The 17,478-nt window shown below is 56.1% G+C and overlaps 3 protein-coding genes across 3 annotated transcripts; 2 read left to right on the forward strand and 1 right to left on the reverse strand.

Annotated features, from left to right (window-relative positions):
- Nucleotides 1-308: 308 nt before the first annotated feature.
- F5Z01DRAFT_647573 (superoxide dismutase) lies at nucleotides 309-1,583 on the forward strand. Its single transcript, XM_046262994.1, has 2 exons — nucleotides 309-602; nucleotides 676-1,583. The coding sequence occupies exons 1-2, from the start codon at nucleotides 377-379 to the stop codon at nucleotides 1,305-1,307; spliced, it is 858 nt and encodes a 285-aa protein (XP_046121002.1). The 5' UTR covers nucleotides 309-376; the 3' UTR covers nucleotides 1,308-1,583.
- F5Z01DRAFT_449878 (SAM and PH domain-containing protein) lies at nucleotides 1,557-4,858 on the reverse strand. The gene is made up of 3 exons (XM_046259830.1): nucleotides 4,537-4,858; nucleotides 4,272-4,478; nucleotides 1,557-4,215 (listed from the first exon to the last, which is right to left on the reverse strand). The coding sequence occupies exons 1-3, from the start codon at nucleotides 4,537-4,539 to the stop codon at nucleotides 1,930-1,932; spliced, it is 2,496 nt and encodes an 831-aa protein (XP_046121003.1). The 5' UTR covers nucleotides 4,540-4,858; the 3' UTR covers nucleotides 1,557-1,929.
- An 8,522-nt stretch (nucleotides 4,859-13,380) lies between these two features.
- On the forward strand, nucleotides 13,381-15,586 carry F5Z01DRAFT_617079 (fungal-specific transcription factor domain-containing protein; the record flags this gene model as incomplete). Its single annotated transcript, XM_046260955.1, has 2 exons — nucleotides 13,381-13,588; nucleotides 13,692-15,586. 2 exons carry the CDS (start codon nucleotides 13,381-13,383, stop codon nucleotides 15,584-15,586), a joined length of 2,103 nt encoding a protein of 700 aa, XP_046121004.1.
- Nucleotides 15,587-17,478: the final 1,892 nt, after the last annotated feature.

A 17,478-nucleotide genomic window follows, 5' to 3' on the forward strand; every position in this document is an offset into this window, starting at 1 on the left:
TCCCCGAGATCCCAGCCAGTATTCTCTGTGTCCTGAGTTACGTACTGGATTAGGCACTGGCGACTGGCTCTTGGCCTCCTGTTTGAGCCAAGCGCTGGGGCACAGCTGGTCCCAGTCAGTACCGGCCGCCCGCTTCGAGCCCCGCCAGCTGGCTGCCGCCTGGCTGGCTGCCTGCTTGCCTGCTGCCTGCGCCACCTGGCACTGGCAGCGCGTGGCTTGATCTGCCCCGCGACCGGCGGAACGTGTGTCCGGCCGCGACGGACTGGACCCGGTGCCATGATCCCCCTAGCCTAGTCGCAAAAAGTTCGAGACGAAGGCTCTCCCATCGCGTGATATCCTGACGCGCATCACAGACACGCACCATCTACAGCCCATCATGATCCGTCCCAGGTTACGAACACTGGGCTTCGCCGCTCCCACTGCGGCCAGCAAGTCGATTGTCTCCAGCGTCTGCTCGAGGAGGAGTTTCCACAGCGTGCCTAAGCTCAGGCACGACTACGCCGAGACGGGTGTGCCGAACCTGATGAGCCCGGCTGGGTTCTCGATCGCATGGACGGACTATATGACCCTGGTGACAGAGAAGCTCAACGAGCTGACAGCAGGTGCGCAACTCCCCCGAAACAGGCCTGCTCCCTTACCCAGCGGTGGACGTGGACACTGACGCCCGAGAAACAGGCACCGAGCTGGAAGGCAAGGACGCCAAGAGCGTCTCCCTCATGACCGCCCGCGAACCTGGCAAAGCCCGCGAATTCAACTGGGCCTCCATGGCGCACAACAACCACTTCTTCTTTGACGGCATCACACCCAACCCGACGCCCATCTCGGAACCCATGAAGAAGGAGCTCGAGGCCTGCTTCTCCTCCATGGAGACCCTGCGTCGCGAGTTCGTTCTGACCGCAAACTCCATGTTCGGACCCGGATTTGTCTGGCTCGTCCAGGCCGGCGCGGGCACGTACCGCCTGCTGCCGACATATCTCGCCGGCTCGCCGTACCCCGGCGCCCACTGGCGTGCGCAGTCGCAGGACATGAACACGCTCGGAAACAGGGGCACGGCGACGTCGTATCTGCGCAACACAGCCTTTGGCGGACGGGCCCAGAGTGCGAAGAAGGACGATCTGCCACCGGGCGGCATCGACGTCACCCCCCTCCTGTGCTTGAACACGTGGGAGCACGCCTGGCTGCTCGACTGGGGCGTTGGAAAGGGCGGCGCGGGCGGCAAGTTGGCGTACGCCGAGTCGTGGTGGGAGATGATTGACTGGCAACACGTGGAGAAGAAGGCGCAGCTTACCAGGCCAGCTTTCAGGTAAAAGGAGGCATACTTGGGCAATGGCATTGTGTACAGGTGGACCGTGGAGGCTACGAAACTTGTACGATAGTGTTGTTTACATATCACTCGACGAATTGTATCATATGTGATGGACACAACCTCGACGCTGTGCGTTTTCGTCCTCCCACCAGCTCCAAGTGCTACTAATGATGATCAAGCCTGACAACAAAGGGAGACAGACAATTGGCAGCTTCACGTCATCAATTCATTGATTTAAGTCACGGATCATAGCAAGGCAAAGTGTTCAGAGAAAATAAGCAAATGTCAATTCGTGTGATAATGATAGTTTCCCATGTCCGCAAAATCGCATAATCCTCTTCATGTCAAAATGGTATCAAACCGTAGTCGAGGGCGCGAGCCCGACTCGCTATGCTGGTGAGAAGGAGATGTAAATGAGACCGTACGCAGACCAAGTCCTAGCCCTGCCAAGGAGTGTCGTAAAAAGCCATTAACTGAAGCAAGCGCCGGTGAGTATGTCCCAGGTATAAATGAGAGAGAGAGAGAGAGAGAGTTGAGTGAGGTGATGGTTGTTTTCTCGCGAAAGCTGATCTTGGGTTGTTATTTGCTGTTGGTATTGTGGGAGGCGTGAAGGGAACGAGGCTCTAAATCATGCTGCCGTTGACGCTGACCTCGAAACCCTCGCCCTTTTGCTTGAGGGCCTTAGCGAGCATGAGCTCTCGCATCCAGTCGATGCGCTCGTCGCGGTTCTTCACGGCGAAGTGGTGCGTCTTCCCCGTGCCGTTGACGCCCTCGACAGGGATCTGCGACGGCAAGGTACTGTCACGCTTGCGAAGGCGAGCGCTGTTCTTGTCTTGTGGGATGAGCTGGAACTGGAACGCGCCAGGGTCGCTCTTCTCGCGGTTGTGGGAGATGTTGACCCTCTTGAAGGCAGCCGACAGCTTGGATGTGGATGCTACGCTGGAGCAAGCAATGGCGTAGTCATCAATGTCCACATACTCGAGGGTGCGGTCAATGTGCTGCGCGTCCTTGTGCATGTTGAGACGGGTCCCCTTGATGGAGAAGTATCCGTCCTGCCACTCGTGGCGCAGGAGCTTGGTCTTGCGCTTCTTCATGGGTCCTTGGTATGAGACACCGTTGGAGGAGGCGGTCGACACCGAAGAGGCGTCACCAGTCTGGAACGCAGATGAGGGAGGGATGGCCTTCTCAAAGCTGGGACGCTCGACAGGAGACCAGGGGTAGTTAACCCGCGGGGGTGCTTGCAGAGGCGGCCGCAGTTGCGGCCGCATGGACTGTCTGGGTGGTGATGGGGCCTGAGGCGAGGGTGTCTTTGAGATAGCACGGACGGGCCTGTTCTCGTCAAGCGCAGGCATGACGGGGAAGGAGGGCCTGCGCGAAGAGCGTGACTGAGTACGGGGAACAGGGTTGCTCATATTCATCGAGTGGTGATAGTTCATGTCGGGAGGTACCGACTGCGAAGCATCACGTGCGACTGGGCCCAGAGCAACAGCAGTGACGGGAACGTCCATCTCTGAGAAAGGAGTGCCGAATCGGTAGGGGTTGCGAGATGTCTCCAGATCAGGGGAACGCGGGTCAGCCTTGTCCATGGAGTAGGGCTGGAACTGCTCCTCCTCGGGAGACTGGTGGATGGACTGGGAGAGAGGTGACTGGTGGCTGTAGCGCTGCTGCTGCTGCTGAGGCGAACGTTGGTGCTGCTGCTGCGTAGGTGGAGAGACCGTCGCGGCTCGCGGTGGTTGAGGGCGGTTAGGGGACTGCGATGTGTTCGTGCCGGGGATCGTCAACTTTGGTAGCCGCCGAAGGCCGTGGTGAGGTGCGCCGTTGTTGCCCATCTCGTAAGGGGGCGTAGGGGGCACCTCATTGGCGTCAGCCTTTTGGAAATGCAAAAAGTGTCGCACATTGTCCTGGGGGTCACGCTCCTGCACGCTGCGCAAGGTAGCCTCGTGCAGATACTGCAGAGGTGCCATGCCGTGGGTGCCCATGACATCGGACGACGCGACGACAGAAGGGACAGCATCCGACATTGGGCGAAGGAACTCATCGGGGTCAATGGCCTGGGCTGTCTCGGGGTTTCCTGCGTCGCCTGCGATCATGACAGTACCAGCGGCAGCATGGACGTCGACGTTTGGGTTCATCTTCTGGAATCGCTCAATCAGGCGTGCCTGCTTCCGGAACTTGGAGCAGTTCTCGCCCTTGGAACAGACATGAGGCTTGGGAATAACCTGCTCAATCCCGATGATAGAGACAGACTCGCCAGGAGCGATACTGTCGTTTGCCGAGGGTTGCTTGCGCACGCGCCGCCTGCTCGCACCGCGAGACAGCTCGGTGCGGTCCTGGTCCCTGAGCTCCCTTCGAGCCTCACGACTGGGCGCGTCCTCGATAGGCGTGGGGGCCCTGGGAGATGCAGGTCGACTGTCGTGGAGGGCTTGGATCTGGTGCCACACGCGAGTCCGAATACCAAACGAAGAGATGTCGAGCTCGCGTAGATCCTCAAATTTGAGGGTGATGAGGATGGCTCCGTTGATATCGTTCTCAATGAAGCGATCAGCCACTGGAACCTCAATGCCAGCATTGAGCATGGACTGCGCCACCATTTCCGGTGTCCATTCAACCAGGTTCGATGTGTCCAGTTCCTTGCTGGTGTACTGGAAGGGGCTGTTCCGCAAAGGAGGCGGCTTCTCGGAAGACGTGTAGAAGAAATCGGCTCCATGACTCGGAGCTTTTGGCGTCATTGGGGACATTGTCAAAATCATATCGTGCTCGTTGAAGTCATCCTCGATGGAGTTGCCGAACAGATGTGGTCCCCGAGGCCCCTCGATCGTCTTGTGCGATGCCATGTACGCATCCTGGCTAGATCTTGGTGTAGGAACCTCATCCCATGACGACTGCGTGGTGAAGCTTGGCTGGCCAGCCTGAGAGGTGAGTGTCAGCGCCACCTCGCGCACGGACGAAGCATTTCTCGACTTACAGATTGCAGACTGATGCGCGGCGAGTTGTCCTCCACGTCGCTCATAACCTCCTCATCCCAATCAGTATCGACAAACTCAGTGGCAACTGAAATTGGCCGCTGATCAATGGCTTCCTGCTTTAAACTGAAAAAGGTGTCTCTGGGGGCGGGCTTCTGTCGCATTTCCTGACATGTCTGGCCGTAGCCAGGCTGGGCATATGTGTACTCCTGTGTAGGGGTCAGTATGAGACTGGAATGTTGCTAGTCGAGCTTGGGCGGGACTTACCATGGCCGCGGTCCAGGCGTCTGGTAGCAATGATTCCCAACGAGGTGTTCTGTTTCCTTGACCAACGCACCCAGTGCCTTGGGATTTAGAGTTGGCGCCTCACGGCTGTTGCCGGTAGTTGGACCCCTTCTTTCGGATCTGTTGGTGTGGCGTTTCTCTTTCCAAGTATACTGTGAGGCACGAAATATGAATCGTCACCGTAGCACGCTGAAAGTCCTGCTTGCAGCGTCGTAATGTTTTGGTCAAGATCGCAAAGCTCGAGAGGAGGAGAAACCATGAGACTCGAGGGCGGTTAGTGGGAGTTATGTGCGGATGAGCTGTTTCGAACGTCCAAGGATGCGTCTGCAGCGTGCAGGTAGCGCTGGGGGCGAGCAGGACGGGTGTGATGTGACGGACACTAACTACCTCGCAGAAGTCACTGCTGCATGAAGCACCAGCAGTAGCGAGGTATCCCAGCAGCCATTCTTGGGCACGCATTAGGGGTGACGGGGAAGACCTGGGGCGCGGTTGGCTACTGATGTTACTGATGCTACTCTTCCTGGTAACCAAGCACTGCATCAAGCAGCATGAGAACAGTCAGAGGCCAGGAGCAGCGCTGCTAGACCGCCATGTCGACCCTGCCGACCCTCGTCGAGGCCTGTTCTAGTCGTGCATGATAGGCCAAGTGCGGACGAGATGCCGAGGACGACCGCCACATCGAAGAAGGGCTGGGCGTGATTCGCTCGAGGCCGCCCAACGAGGCCTAGCCAGGCGCCAGAAATAGCTGCGAGCGTCAAATATGGCTGGAGTGCAGATGTTTAAGCGCCGTGATGGGCGCTTTGGTGATGGCATTGGTTGGCATTGGTTGGCGTTGCTGTGGACGGGACAAGGTCACAGGGGAGGTTTCTATGCAGCAGGTTCTCGCACCAATCAGCAGCATCTCTGGCCTCCACATGCTCAACCTCCGATGCCGTCCCACTTTTGGCACACGACCGACGGCAGGAGCGAGCGCCCGCCCCTCCCTCCCCTCCTCCTCCTCCTCATCCACCACCTCCAGAGCCGAGTCTGTCGAGGACTCGAGGCCACAGCCGTCCCGCCTCGATCTTTCAGACGCACACCTCTCAACATGCGCCCAGCCTAGCCTAGCGTGGAAGCCAAGCCAAGCACATCTGGTTTTCATCACGCCGCCCATGATTAACACCGACGCTTGGGCCAGACCAGCCCTCCTGCATTCACCTGTCTGACAGGGAATATGGGACCTTATCTATCGCCCGCCGCACACCGCAGCGGGGAAGCACGACACCCGAAGGGCTTGCGCACGATAGACAGATCACTCACCACGGGGAACATGGACACTGAGCTCCGCCCGGACGTTCTGACTTCTACCGTCTGCACAGGCTTGGTTGCTTTTATATGCAACCATGCGTACATGTACAAGTACGTATACTGGCGCAACAGTGGTTTCCTGAGTAACCAGCAGCAAGCCTGCACACTTGGTCCACCACCACGAGGTTGTCCTCACTTACGATAGATACCATGTGGCTTCCGACGAGAATGTCTGCCTTGCCTTGGGGCGAAACGTGCCCGCTTTGCCCATACCGGGACCGTGCAAGTGGCGGTGGAGAGCGTGCACTTGACAAGAGAAATACCCTCACTTGGCGTTCTCGTGACTCACGCAGGTTCACGGCCAAGGACAGAGGAGTCGTGTAAAGGACCCTTTCCCGCTCGGGTACACAGGATGCTTGTGAAGTGGAGTTTTCATGCTCGCGACCGAGGCCATGTCCAGCGCAAATCGCGAGACACAGGCCAGCAGCCCGCACTCCTCCATGATGAATAGTTCATCAGTCATCAATCTCTACCAGGTTCAACCTGACTTCTATTCCTGCACCTAGTTGGGAGGCTAGAACGTCGGGCGGAGTCGGCCGCATAGCCAATTCTCGAAACTCCATATTCCACGGAGGGCATCGCACCACGGCCAAGTGGGAATTCCCATCATCCTTTGTCCGTCCTGCGGAGTGGGAGTAGGAGGATCTCCTCTCAATGGCCACTTACAAGGGCTCCCACCACCATCTCCAGTCCATTGCAGGCTTTCCGTTTTTGGCAACCCTAGTGGAGAGACGCTTCTTAGGACCGAAGACCATGATATTTGAGTCAATGTGTGACCAGCAACATCTCGTCGTGTGCGAGAAGTGTTTTCTTACCTTATGGGAGGGCTTGAGAGGCACAGGGGATCTTTTGATGTGGACGGAAAGCCCATGATGCTACTGATGGCCGCTTAGCCGGATCACCATCACCCGCATTTGTCGAGATGGCGCACCACCGGACCGAGGATGTGATCTATCGCACGAGCAAGACTCGAGACCTTCATCACGCATGTGGCGATCATTAAGATGTGCTAAAGCAACAGTCAACTAACCAATGCGACTTGCGTGAATTTGTCTGCATTAAGACAGTGAGCAGCTGGTGTTACATTTCGTGGGCTTATTGTGAGTGCACGTTGATCGGCAAGGTGAAGTTTTGCTGTCAAGATGCTACCACACAACATGACAGAACAGCCCAGGCCCTAGCCCGAGCTACAAAGAAAACATCAGTTCCTTGATCGTGAGAGCTCAGCACGAATTCGCTATAGATTCGCTTTTGACTTCAGTCTGGATCAGTGCCAGGTGGCTAGCTGTGATTATACCCAGCATTATGAGTGATTCTTCGCAGGGTAATCCAAATGCCCACTCAGTTTTCTTGGCCATGCATATTGTTTCGTTTCGTTCTGTCCCACGTAATATCTAGAGCTGCAGGTTCCTGCAGAGTGTGCATGGGCATGCCACAATCAGCCAGGGGCGACGTTGAGCAGCATTGTGATCGTAAAAGGCCTTTTCTGTTTCCCCTACCCTCGTCTGCGCGGATTTCTTGTGAAGGATCAAGAAGCACCTCGGGGATACGACGTGACACCTGAAGATCAATGGTACTAACGCGCAGATCTCGCTTGCCGTGGTCTCCACCCTTGGCGTCGTGACTAGCCTTGGACGAAGACTGGGGGCGCGCGGAGGGAGGGTGTGCGGAAGAAAGACCCCTGTCGTGACTCGTTAAGTCAAAATACTACTGCACTGTGGGCTAGTATTACAGTAGTACGGATAGATTTCTCCTCAACAAGAAACGAAGAGGAGAGGGAGTCCAGCCACGACTCACAGCAGCAAGAAGCAAAGCAGAGATCGATGCAACGCAAAGCTTCTGGATTGAAGACGTGGGGGGTTGCAATCTGTGGATTGGCCTCATTTCCGATTCCAAGACCAATGATCAAATGCGCTCCGCGGCCGCGCATCTGGGCTTTGGACCTCTGGTCAGGTTCAATTTACCTCAAGGCCCAATCGCCTTGATAATCCCGTGCGAAAAGAAGCCATTGGCCACTGCTCAGTCAATCACAGTTGAGTGTTGCGGGGGGGATCCCATGGTCGACTCGACTGTCATGGGACTTGTCATTTTGACGAGTCGGCATCCTGCAAAAGCCGTGCCGACAGTTGGCCCAATCCGTCCCCTGGTCGGTCTTTCAGTTGTGCATGACCTGGCTGAATGACCAGCGACGCGCAGCAAGCGAGGGAAAGCTCACCCACTACGGAGTAGCTGGCCTAGTCTCCTCAATGCGATGCCCTCGTGCCGGCCACGAGCAAGCACGGCGACGGGTAGCAGCATGCAAAGAATGCTCACCGACTGAACATGTGGTCGGGGACTACTGACGTCGTCGGCACGGTAGACTGCAGCAAGCCATGCCCTATTTTACTCACGATCTCTGTCTATAGTGTCTCACCGGTCATTAGTTCAAGACATGCGGCGCTGAATCACGTTGCTACTGTGTAACTAGAGCGCGATTAGTTCAGCTCGCGAGATAGCCGTCCGCCTCGACATGGACGGGCTGACAGTTTGTTGCTGCCGTCCTCCCCCAAGCTAGCTACCATCCATCTTGTCAGCGCGGCGCGGGTCGAATTGTGTGTCCACTTTCGGCCGAGATGCTCATGAGGCGTACGACGCGGTACGAGTATGTCACAAAAGTGGCGCGGACAGCGACCGACTGTCACTCGCTCTTCCTCGAGTCAGTCAGGCGCCATCTGCCTCAGTATAAGTTCGTCTCAAAAAAATCAAAAATGATAGACCCAGAGGCGTTGACATCTGTGCGCAAGGACAGCCAGTACCCTAAGCCTCGCCGGCCCGCCTGCCTCTCCCGCTGGGGACGGGCGAGGGTCTGTCTTCCGCCAATGTACGCAGGTAACCAACCTGGGACTCGCGATGCGGCGATAAAAGATCAAAGACCAGGGTCCAAAGGCGAGTGCGGAACCCTGAGGATCGTCCTTGCGGAATGGGGTGTCCCCGTCCGTCACAGTGCGATGCCATCCCTGCTGGCGTCGCCCGCTTGGCCCACCACCCTCCTCCACCTTTATCGAAAGCCCTGCCAGGGTCTGAGTCTGTTCGCTGTCTGTACGCTGCTGTGGCTGAACAGCCTTCTGAAGCTCTGGCATTTGCGCCGGTCGATTGCCAGATAAAGACAAGGTAATAGCAAAGCTAGGCTTGAACGAATGAGAAACCATAGAGAGGTTCAGAGCAGGGGTTCTGCATTGGTTGTGAGAAGGACGCCATTAGGAAAGCATCTAGTAGCCCTGTTAACCATTTCATTCTAATTAATAGTAGACTCGTCACTTCCAATAGACGCTTGTCATTGCTCGGGAAGGTCCTCGTCAATCTGTCCCAATTGAAATGTGATGTTCTTGACGAGACCTCCCTTGTGACAATCTTACGGCGCAATCCAGGGTCCAATACACCACATTCACCCAGTAGGGCAATCATTCAGCTTCAATAATGCATGCAACCACAAAAGACGCACGTCGTATGCACAAAAAAGAGAACCGGATTCCCCAATTGGATCGTATTAGCCAACCCTCTGGCACCGAATCCAGGATGCAGCTCCGAGACAACGTGACCGAAACGGATGATTTCCCAGAATGCGTTTATACTAATCGTACGAGCAAAGAGCTGACTCTGTCTTCTCGCCAGCATCTTTCAAGGGCAGAACCCACAGTGCCGTGCGGGCATGGTGAGCTTGCAGATTGGGGGCCATACACACCGCTGTGTAGTGCAAACTACAAGCAGTAGACTCATCGACCTAAGTTTCCGTGCCCACACACGTGGACTACGTATGAATCCCGTGCGACAATGGGTCAGATGTGATCAGGTCAGTGGCAGTCTGTGCCTTGAGGCTTGATGCCACGTTGGGGGCGCACGAGTCAAACGATAGTTCAATCTTCAGAGGAAGAATGGAGAGAGCGGGACCTGACACTGGGGGCATCGAAATGCAGACAGCGTCGCCCCCAACAAGTGTCACTCGCTGGGCCATTCGCCTGCGAGGCATGCGGAAGGAAAAGCCGGACGGCCCGTACAAACAAAGTGCTGAGTCGGAGCCGTCCCGTTGCATTCCAGTGACGATCGAGCACCACCAACGTTCACCAGACCAACAGACGCTAGCTCAGGGGTAAACACGCGATCCCAACTGGAAACGAGTCGTTGTCGAGGGTGGAATGAGGGAGGAAAAAAAAAAAATTAATCAACTGGTTGTGTTGGTTCGCAGTGTGTCCATTGACAACGGCAAACATCCCAGTTGACAGCGGTGATCAAAATGTGATAGAGGCGGCATCGGCTCGCGGAAGAGGGCCCTGCCGAAATTGCGAGCTGCACGGCTTTCTCAATCACCCGTTTGAACGTACGGTCCGTATGCACAGCAAGGCTGCCAATGCCAAGGCCCCTCGTCTGGCAAAGCGATAACATTGAAGCAGCGTGACGATCTATTACTACAAGGACTCGAACTGACGACAAAGTGCGCCGACTCGTCGAGTGTTCTGTGCTACGCAGTAGACGCGCGACGACATTCGAATGAACATAAAAATAGCACAACTTGGCGCCTCCAGTCGCAAAGGTGCACGACAAGCGCCGGCGGCTACAGCAGCGCAAGGCTCGAGTCCAATGTTCTCAACAGAGTCTGCACAGGGAAGCGCGGGGGTCAGCGATCGAGATGGTTGGTTGAACTTGGGGGCTAGCAAATAAGCAGCTAAACTACAGCCTACAGCAGCAATGCACGCACAGACGGGGAAACAACGCACGGACGGCAGCAGCGATTATCGACGACATGGAGGTCACCATGCAGATGACACCCGTCGGATCGCTGGACCAACAAGTCCTCGGCTGAGTGCGAGAGCACTAATAGAGCAGGAATCGCGCTTTTCGTGCGTGCGCACGCACGGCAACACCCTCAAGGCCCCCTGTTGAGCGAGCGGCCGGGTCTATCTCGAGTGCAGCCGGTCGGTCGGGGGCCAGCAGTCGGACAATGGTAATATGCAGCGCACTCCGTTGAATGGACTGGGCAGAGATCGATTGGATTGGGGGCGGGTCAACGGAGGCTTCGGTCGCTGGCTCGAGGACTGGCCTCCGCATCGGAAGGATTGGGTTCTGTGAGCAAGGTAGTCCCTAGGCGATGGATGGCCAAGTTGAAGCCATCGTGGACTTTGTTTTCTTGGCGGGAGAGAAGCAATGCAAGCGAATGAGGCTTTTCACGGAAGAAGGTATGGTGGTCCCTTCTCCAGCTTGCAAAAACAGGAAAGAACGACGGCCTCAAGCGATCAGTTGACCGACCCCACGACTCAAGAAGGAGCGATACAGATCGCTATTGGCCACTGGCTCTGCTACCCCTGGCTAACAAGCTAGCCAATCAGACCCCAGAATCCATCTTTTGTCTGAGGCGCCAAGATGACACTACAATCGGTTGGTCCCGAGTCCCGCCCCCCCGCCCAGGCTAATGCACGAGCAAGTCACTTATCACATCATCCTGGCCAATTACCGCTGCCAGCCTCGAGCGTGTGCAAGAGTCTCCGTGCGTTGCGGCTGCGAGTCTTTTTTCACTCTGCGGTGACGATTGGGCCATGAGGCAAGATTCTCCTTCAATTGCACGGCTTTGGAAATGATTTCGACTCCTTCTTGGTCAATGAACAGATTAGGTCATTACCAGTATACATAGTCACGTAGTGGTATAGCCAAGGATCGCTGAGCTGGCTTCAGTGAATGTTCTGACCGCCACTCAGCGTCAAGTTCTCAGGACCGATATCAGACTAACAGTGCCAGTGTCCATGTTAACGGAGAGCTTTGTAAGATATCGCAAACACTTGCAGCCAAGGGCTCAGTGGCATTATTGCGCATGACCGGTTCTCGCCTGAAAGAACCATGGCAGCTGGACATCCTCCAGAACAACAACATTGATGCTGGAGGCTGTTCCAGCATGCAGAAGCGTCAATGATATCATTTCTAATTTGGAGTGTCTTGGTCCATTCCTGGTTGTTTATGCTCTGATCATTAGTCTCGTCTGAAGCAGGGAGATTGATGCATAACTCATCTTACTCCAGCTCTGTCACTGAGCCTTATTAGTTTGGACGTGTTGGAATGGTCCTGGAGGAGACTATGCCGTACTCCATTAGCTGCTTAGAGGTAGTTCACGCAGCTCTGTTAGCCGCATGAGCACAATCATGCAGCATCACTAGTACAGACAGTATACCGAAATATCCTCAGCAACGGCAAGAGACATAAGAGTGCACTCATACACTACAGTAGCAAGGCTGCTTGCAGATCTCTGTTGTACGCAGTAGAGACTAAAGAGAGCTGGAATTCTGCTCCATGAAGGTCCAGTGGCCACTTGCTTCGGGTCATGTCATCCAGATCTCCGACTGCCAGCTCCCAAAGACCGGTAGCTCACGATAATGGATGTCCAGGTCGGACGTTCAGCGACCACGGACTGTTGAATCAGTGCGCGACTTTCCTCTGCGGCTGCTGCAAGCTAACCTTGACTGCATATGCCTTGTGCATTTCTCCTCATCCAGAGTGGAGAGCATGGAGAGCGTCCTGGCCAGCCGGCCCATACGGCGGCCCAGCCTCATTGGTTTCTCTAAGCGTAGTCGCGCACACAGCAGATGCGGTTGAGTGAGATGCACCAATGAGGTGAGGCCGGCACATGGAGGTCGGGACCAAAATAGCAACATTTAGCCCAGATTCGAGGCGGCATCATGGTCGTCGAGATTGGCCTTGGGCCTCGAGGAAGGCGGCCGTGATATAAGACTTTGGCCTCGTCCACGGGTCATTTTGCCCTCTTTTCCTTCTCGCAACGTATCGTGCAAGGTGAGGAGTTCTGTGGTGTCGTCGTCGCCTCTTCCTCTTTTTTTATTCCCCTTTTACCTTCCTACCCGCCGCCCCCCCAAGACCATCCTCTCTGTTCCACCGCCAAAAAGACAAGCTGGACTTGTTCACCTGGAACCAGACATCCACTCATTCACTACCACAACAGAGTCCTCGGCACTAGTCAGGACACATTTGTTTCGCAGCAGGCTGGACCCCACGAGCCGTTTGATACGACAACTCGCCCTGCTATACCATTTGACTGCGTTCAGTCAGTCGTCAGCTGCTCAGACGAGGAGCAGATCCCAACGACCGACAATTTTAATTTCCTAATATCACTCGTCACCTCAGCCACCCCGCCACTCAACAGTCAAGGACACGGCACTGGCTGTCCTCGACCTCTGAGTCTGCTTTCCCTCGCGGTCCTCCTCCTCTTGGCTACGTGCGCGAGCCCCCTGTCGACTGGCGGCGAACCCCAGCAACTCTAGCACCTTTTGCTCCCGCTCCTTGTCGACTCCACAGTACAGTGTGCCACTCTCGACCACACAGTACCGCACGCCCCCCCTCTTCTCAAATCTCCCCCATACACACGCCCACCCCAAGTACTCGATTCGGGAGGTTCCTTCGAGTCCGGTCCTGCAGGCCCGCAGAAGAAGCAGAGCTATCATACAAATGTCAACCATGCCCCCCAGCCATCGCAAAGCCACGACAATCAGAGCTTCTGGACCCGTTGCCAACATGGCTGTTGCGCAGTCTGCAAAGGCCAAGATGGCCTCCAAGACTGGCAATGCCAAAAGCGCTACCAAAGGCGACACCTGCACTGGTGCTGCCAACAACAGCGCAAAGTCAAAGTCACAGATGCACCGTCGCTCAAGAACAGGTTCGTACACTCTCTTCATCACTTATACGCGGGTCCCCCTCGGGGACCACACGCCCTACCCGAGAAGGCTCATGAACTGGAAGCTGACTGTGCCACTGTCTAGGCTGCTACACTTGCAGGTTGCGACGAAAGAAGTGCGATGAGGGGAACCCCATGTGCACCGCTTGCAAGCATCTCGGTCTCCAATGCGAGTACAAGCGACCGATCTGGTGGAGTAACAACGATGCCCGCCGCCAGCACAAGGAGGACATCAAGAACATCATCAAGCGCAAGAAGCTCTCCGAGAAGTCGGCGCACTCCATCTCGACCTCCATGAGCTCCCCTCCCGGCCTGTCACACTCACTGCCCACCTCGGCCTCGGGCACAGACCCATTGGACCGCAACCGCTCGGCTTCCATCGACTCCCACTTCTCCAACGGCTTCAACTTCAACACCCCTCCGTCCGTCGGGCACTATGGCGCCTACAACTCGCAACTACCGCCCGAGTTCATCTTTGCCCAGGGCCAGTTCTCGCCCTACGAGATTGACGTCAAGACAGAGAGGCAGATGTTTGTCGACAATGTGCCCACCATGAAGGAGTCGCATGTCTCCACGTTCAGCACATTCCAGACACCACCACCACCAGGCACAGCTCTGCAGTGTGACCCTCTCGAGAGTGGCTGGACTGAGCACACTCGCCATGAGCGGAAAGAGTCGCTATCAGAAGAGGCCCTCAATGTCAATTTCTTTGACTTTGCCCACAACACCTCCACTGATGCCAAGATTGAACTCGAGGAGAACGACCAGCGCCTGTTCGACCACTTCATCCAGGCTGTTCTCCCCACCCTGTTCCCCATTCTCGAATCGAACCAGCATGGCTCGGTCGGCTCCGACTTGGTTCTCCCAGCCTTGCAATCAAACAAGGTCTACCTTCACTGCTGCCTGAGCATTGCCGCCCAGCACCTCAAAGGCCAAGTCAACGCCGTGAGCGAGGAGATTGACGAGGACATTATGCGCCATCGGTACGCCACCATCTGGTCGCTCTGCGAGGCCCTCAAGCGCGACGAGAACCACCAGCAGATCCTGGAGGCCACACTGGCCCTCATCTTCTTCCAGTGCGTCGTGGGCCGATCGGACGATGGCCTGCTCGACATCCCCTGGCACCAGCACTTCCAAGCGGCCATCAACCTGGTGCAGAAGCTCGGCCTTACACAGATGGTCTCGGACCCTGTGCAGCAGATGGCCCAGACACCTTTCAACATGACCCTCACCGCTTGGATCGACATCCTCGGAGCGTCCATGCAGGGTGTCTCGCCCACCTTTGCGCACACCTATCGCGAGAAGCACCTGTCGCAAGTCAACCACCACCTGGGCCTGCGTGAGCTCATGGGGTGCGAGGACCGCGTCATGTACCTCATCTCGGAGATTGCCTGCCTCGAGTCTCTCAAGGCGGCGGGCATGCTGAACGACTTCTCCCTCTGCCAGCACGTCTCGTGCCTCGGCGAGCAGATCAGCCTCACTGAGATGGGCGTCGAGGTGCCCAAGCTGCCCTTTAACGCCAACGGTAGCCTCTCGCCCAAGCAGCTGTCCAAGAACATGACCACGGCCTTCCGCACCGCGGCGCGCATCTACCTGTGCAGCCTCGTGCCAGGCTTCAGCCCCCACCAGCACTCGCCCATGAACCTGGTCGAGAAGCTGACCGAGGTGCTCGAGACTATCCCCTCGGGCCCCAATGGCTACGACCGAAGCATGACCTGGGTCTACCTCATGGGCGGCTCCATCAGCCTGCCCAACAGCAGCTTCCGCGCCTTCTTTGATGACCGCGTCAGTCAGCTCGGTGCTGCGGCCACTTGCGGCTCATTCGGTCGCATGAGCGCCGTGCTTCGTGAGACGTGGTTGCAGAACGATATCACATCCATGGCGAGCACGCCTGGGTCCAATGCCTCGGATGGTCACTCTTCGCACGTCCACTGGCGAGATGTGATGCGCTCCAAGGGCTGGGATTTCCTCATGATCTAAGGGTCGTCTTCCTTTCTATTCTTCTTCTTCTTCTTTTTGATTTCTATTCTTCTTGCATTTACGCATATGATACCTACTGGGCTGGGCTTTAGAGGACGCCGCAAGGCCAGCGGAGGCGAAACGGGGGAACTTTCACCAATGATTAAAGAGGACTGAGAGACGCGACGACAACACTCTTGATGGGCTACGTGGGAACGGAAGAACGACGGGTTTTCTTTTTCATCATTTCTGCATGCGGGACATTGTCACCCGCTGGACTGGGCATTTTCTTCTCCATATACACACACATACCATGGGCACTCTCCGAGAGAGGGACGAAAGGCGTACATGGCGCACAGGAGGCCGAGTCGCGGACAACACCGGACTCGCGCAGGTTTTTGGGTTCCTTCGGGTTTGCATTTTCTTTTGGGACGGACACCTTGGGCTCTGAGAGCGGTGCATTTTCACTTTTTCCCGCTCCGGGCTGGGCGAGGGAGGCTGGATGCCTCTGGGAAACAATCTTCCATAGCTAGGATATAGGGAGGCGAAACAATATACCCCACCAATACCGATAACCACATTATCCTCTGCTGCCTTTTGTGAAGTACAGACAGACTTTGGGCTACGAGCAGTGTCGGCGGGCTCTTCCTAGAGGTCGTTGGGCATGCTGAGGGCGCGTCGAGCTGCACTGCGACTCCAGGACGCTGTGCGACGTAGCAGGGCAGCATACGACTGCAAGGTCCCTGCCTTGTCCTCTTTTTTGCCAGCATATGTCCCACGGAAATGTTACTGCTATAGGAAGTCCGTGGTACACTGCATTGCAACGGTCTGTAGTGGCATTCACGTCCAACTTTGACTTACACGACACCAGGTGTTGGGTGCCGGCATGAATGTGGGAGAGCACTTCCCGGGAAAAAAAAGGTGCACAATGTCCAGCGCAGTATCCTCTCTTCAGAATGGACTTTCTGGACTCTCTTTTACGATACAGTGCAGGAATATTCTGATACTCAACACACGCCCTCTCGAGCATGGGTCTAAATGTCCTGCCTGCCCTGCGAGCAAGAGTCATCGTGGGGAAAGGAAGCCTCACCGCCAGAGTGGCACGTGAGTCAAATGACCCAAGTGTGTAGTGCCACTATGCCAGCCCCTCTCTCTGCCATGTTTTTGGTCTTGGTCAAAGGCTTGGAAATTCACTTGATAGGTGACGATGAAAGGGAGAGGCATTTTGGACAATGGTCTTGTGATCTCGTGGGGGCTGGGGAGGCTGGCTGAGACTGCCAGGTGGTCGGCCGTATGAGCTGGAGGCCTGGGAGGTATAGAGGGGACAATTGAGGGTTCAGTATCCGTTCTTTTGTAAATTGTCTTTAGCTTCTTGAGATGACGTACCTTATGAGCAGGGGCCGATTGTGCAAGTTGTTCAGTTCATCGTAAGACAAGGACCCTGCTGTAGGGTACGTATTTGAAACACAGGCCTGAAGAATGACGCTAATCCAGACAAGAAACACTGATCTGATTGGTCAACCCACCAAGCACACTGCCCGTATCCCTCATTCCGTCCGCTGAGTCGCCGAGTCGCTGGTTCTCTTTCATCAACTCGGATGAAAATAATCATCATGCCTAGCAAGAGGACACAGGCAGCCAGCGTCTGTTGCGCTGGACCCACGACAGCCCAGGCGACATGATTGGCGCCGCACGCTTCCAGCCCGGACACTGCAACCGCCCAATCAGTGCCTAACCGCCAGGATCTCTCCATGGCCTATCATCTCGACCTCACCTGGCGTCTACCGCGACAACCACCGTTGCCAGTCGCGTAGCAGAGTCCCTTCGCCATGGCCTGCCCAGTGGCCTTCGTGGAGTCCTTCCGCCGCGTAGCAATGAGTCTAGTACCTCTATCTCCGTCCATCGAGAGGACC

This window comes from Emericellopsis atlantica (assembly GCF_019669845.1).
Source record: "Emericellopsis atlantica unplaced genomic scaffold F5Z01scaffold_5, whole genome shotgun sequence".
In the NCBI taxonomy this organism is placed as follows: Eukaryota; Fungi; Ascomycota; class Sordariomycetes; order Hypocreales; family Bionectriaceae; genus Emericellopsis; species Emericellopsis atlantica.

Excerpts from the sequence above, each read along its gene's own strand:
- F5Z01DRAFT_647573 (XM_046262994.1), top strand. The coding sequence starts at position 377 with ATGATCCGTCCCAGGTTACGAACACTGGGCTTCGCCGCTCCCACTGCG. Across the intron at positions 603-675 it reads GCTCAACGAGCTGACAGCAG|GCACCGAGCTGGAAGGCAAG; the intron begins GTGCGCAACTCC and ends CCCGAGAAACAG.
- F5Z01DRAFT_449878 (XM_046259830.1), bottom strand. Across the intron at positions 4,216-4,271 it reads CGCGCATCAGTCTGCAATCT|GCTGGCCAGCCAAGCTTCAC; the intron begins GTAAGTCGAGAA and ends CTCACCTCTCAG.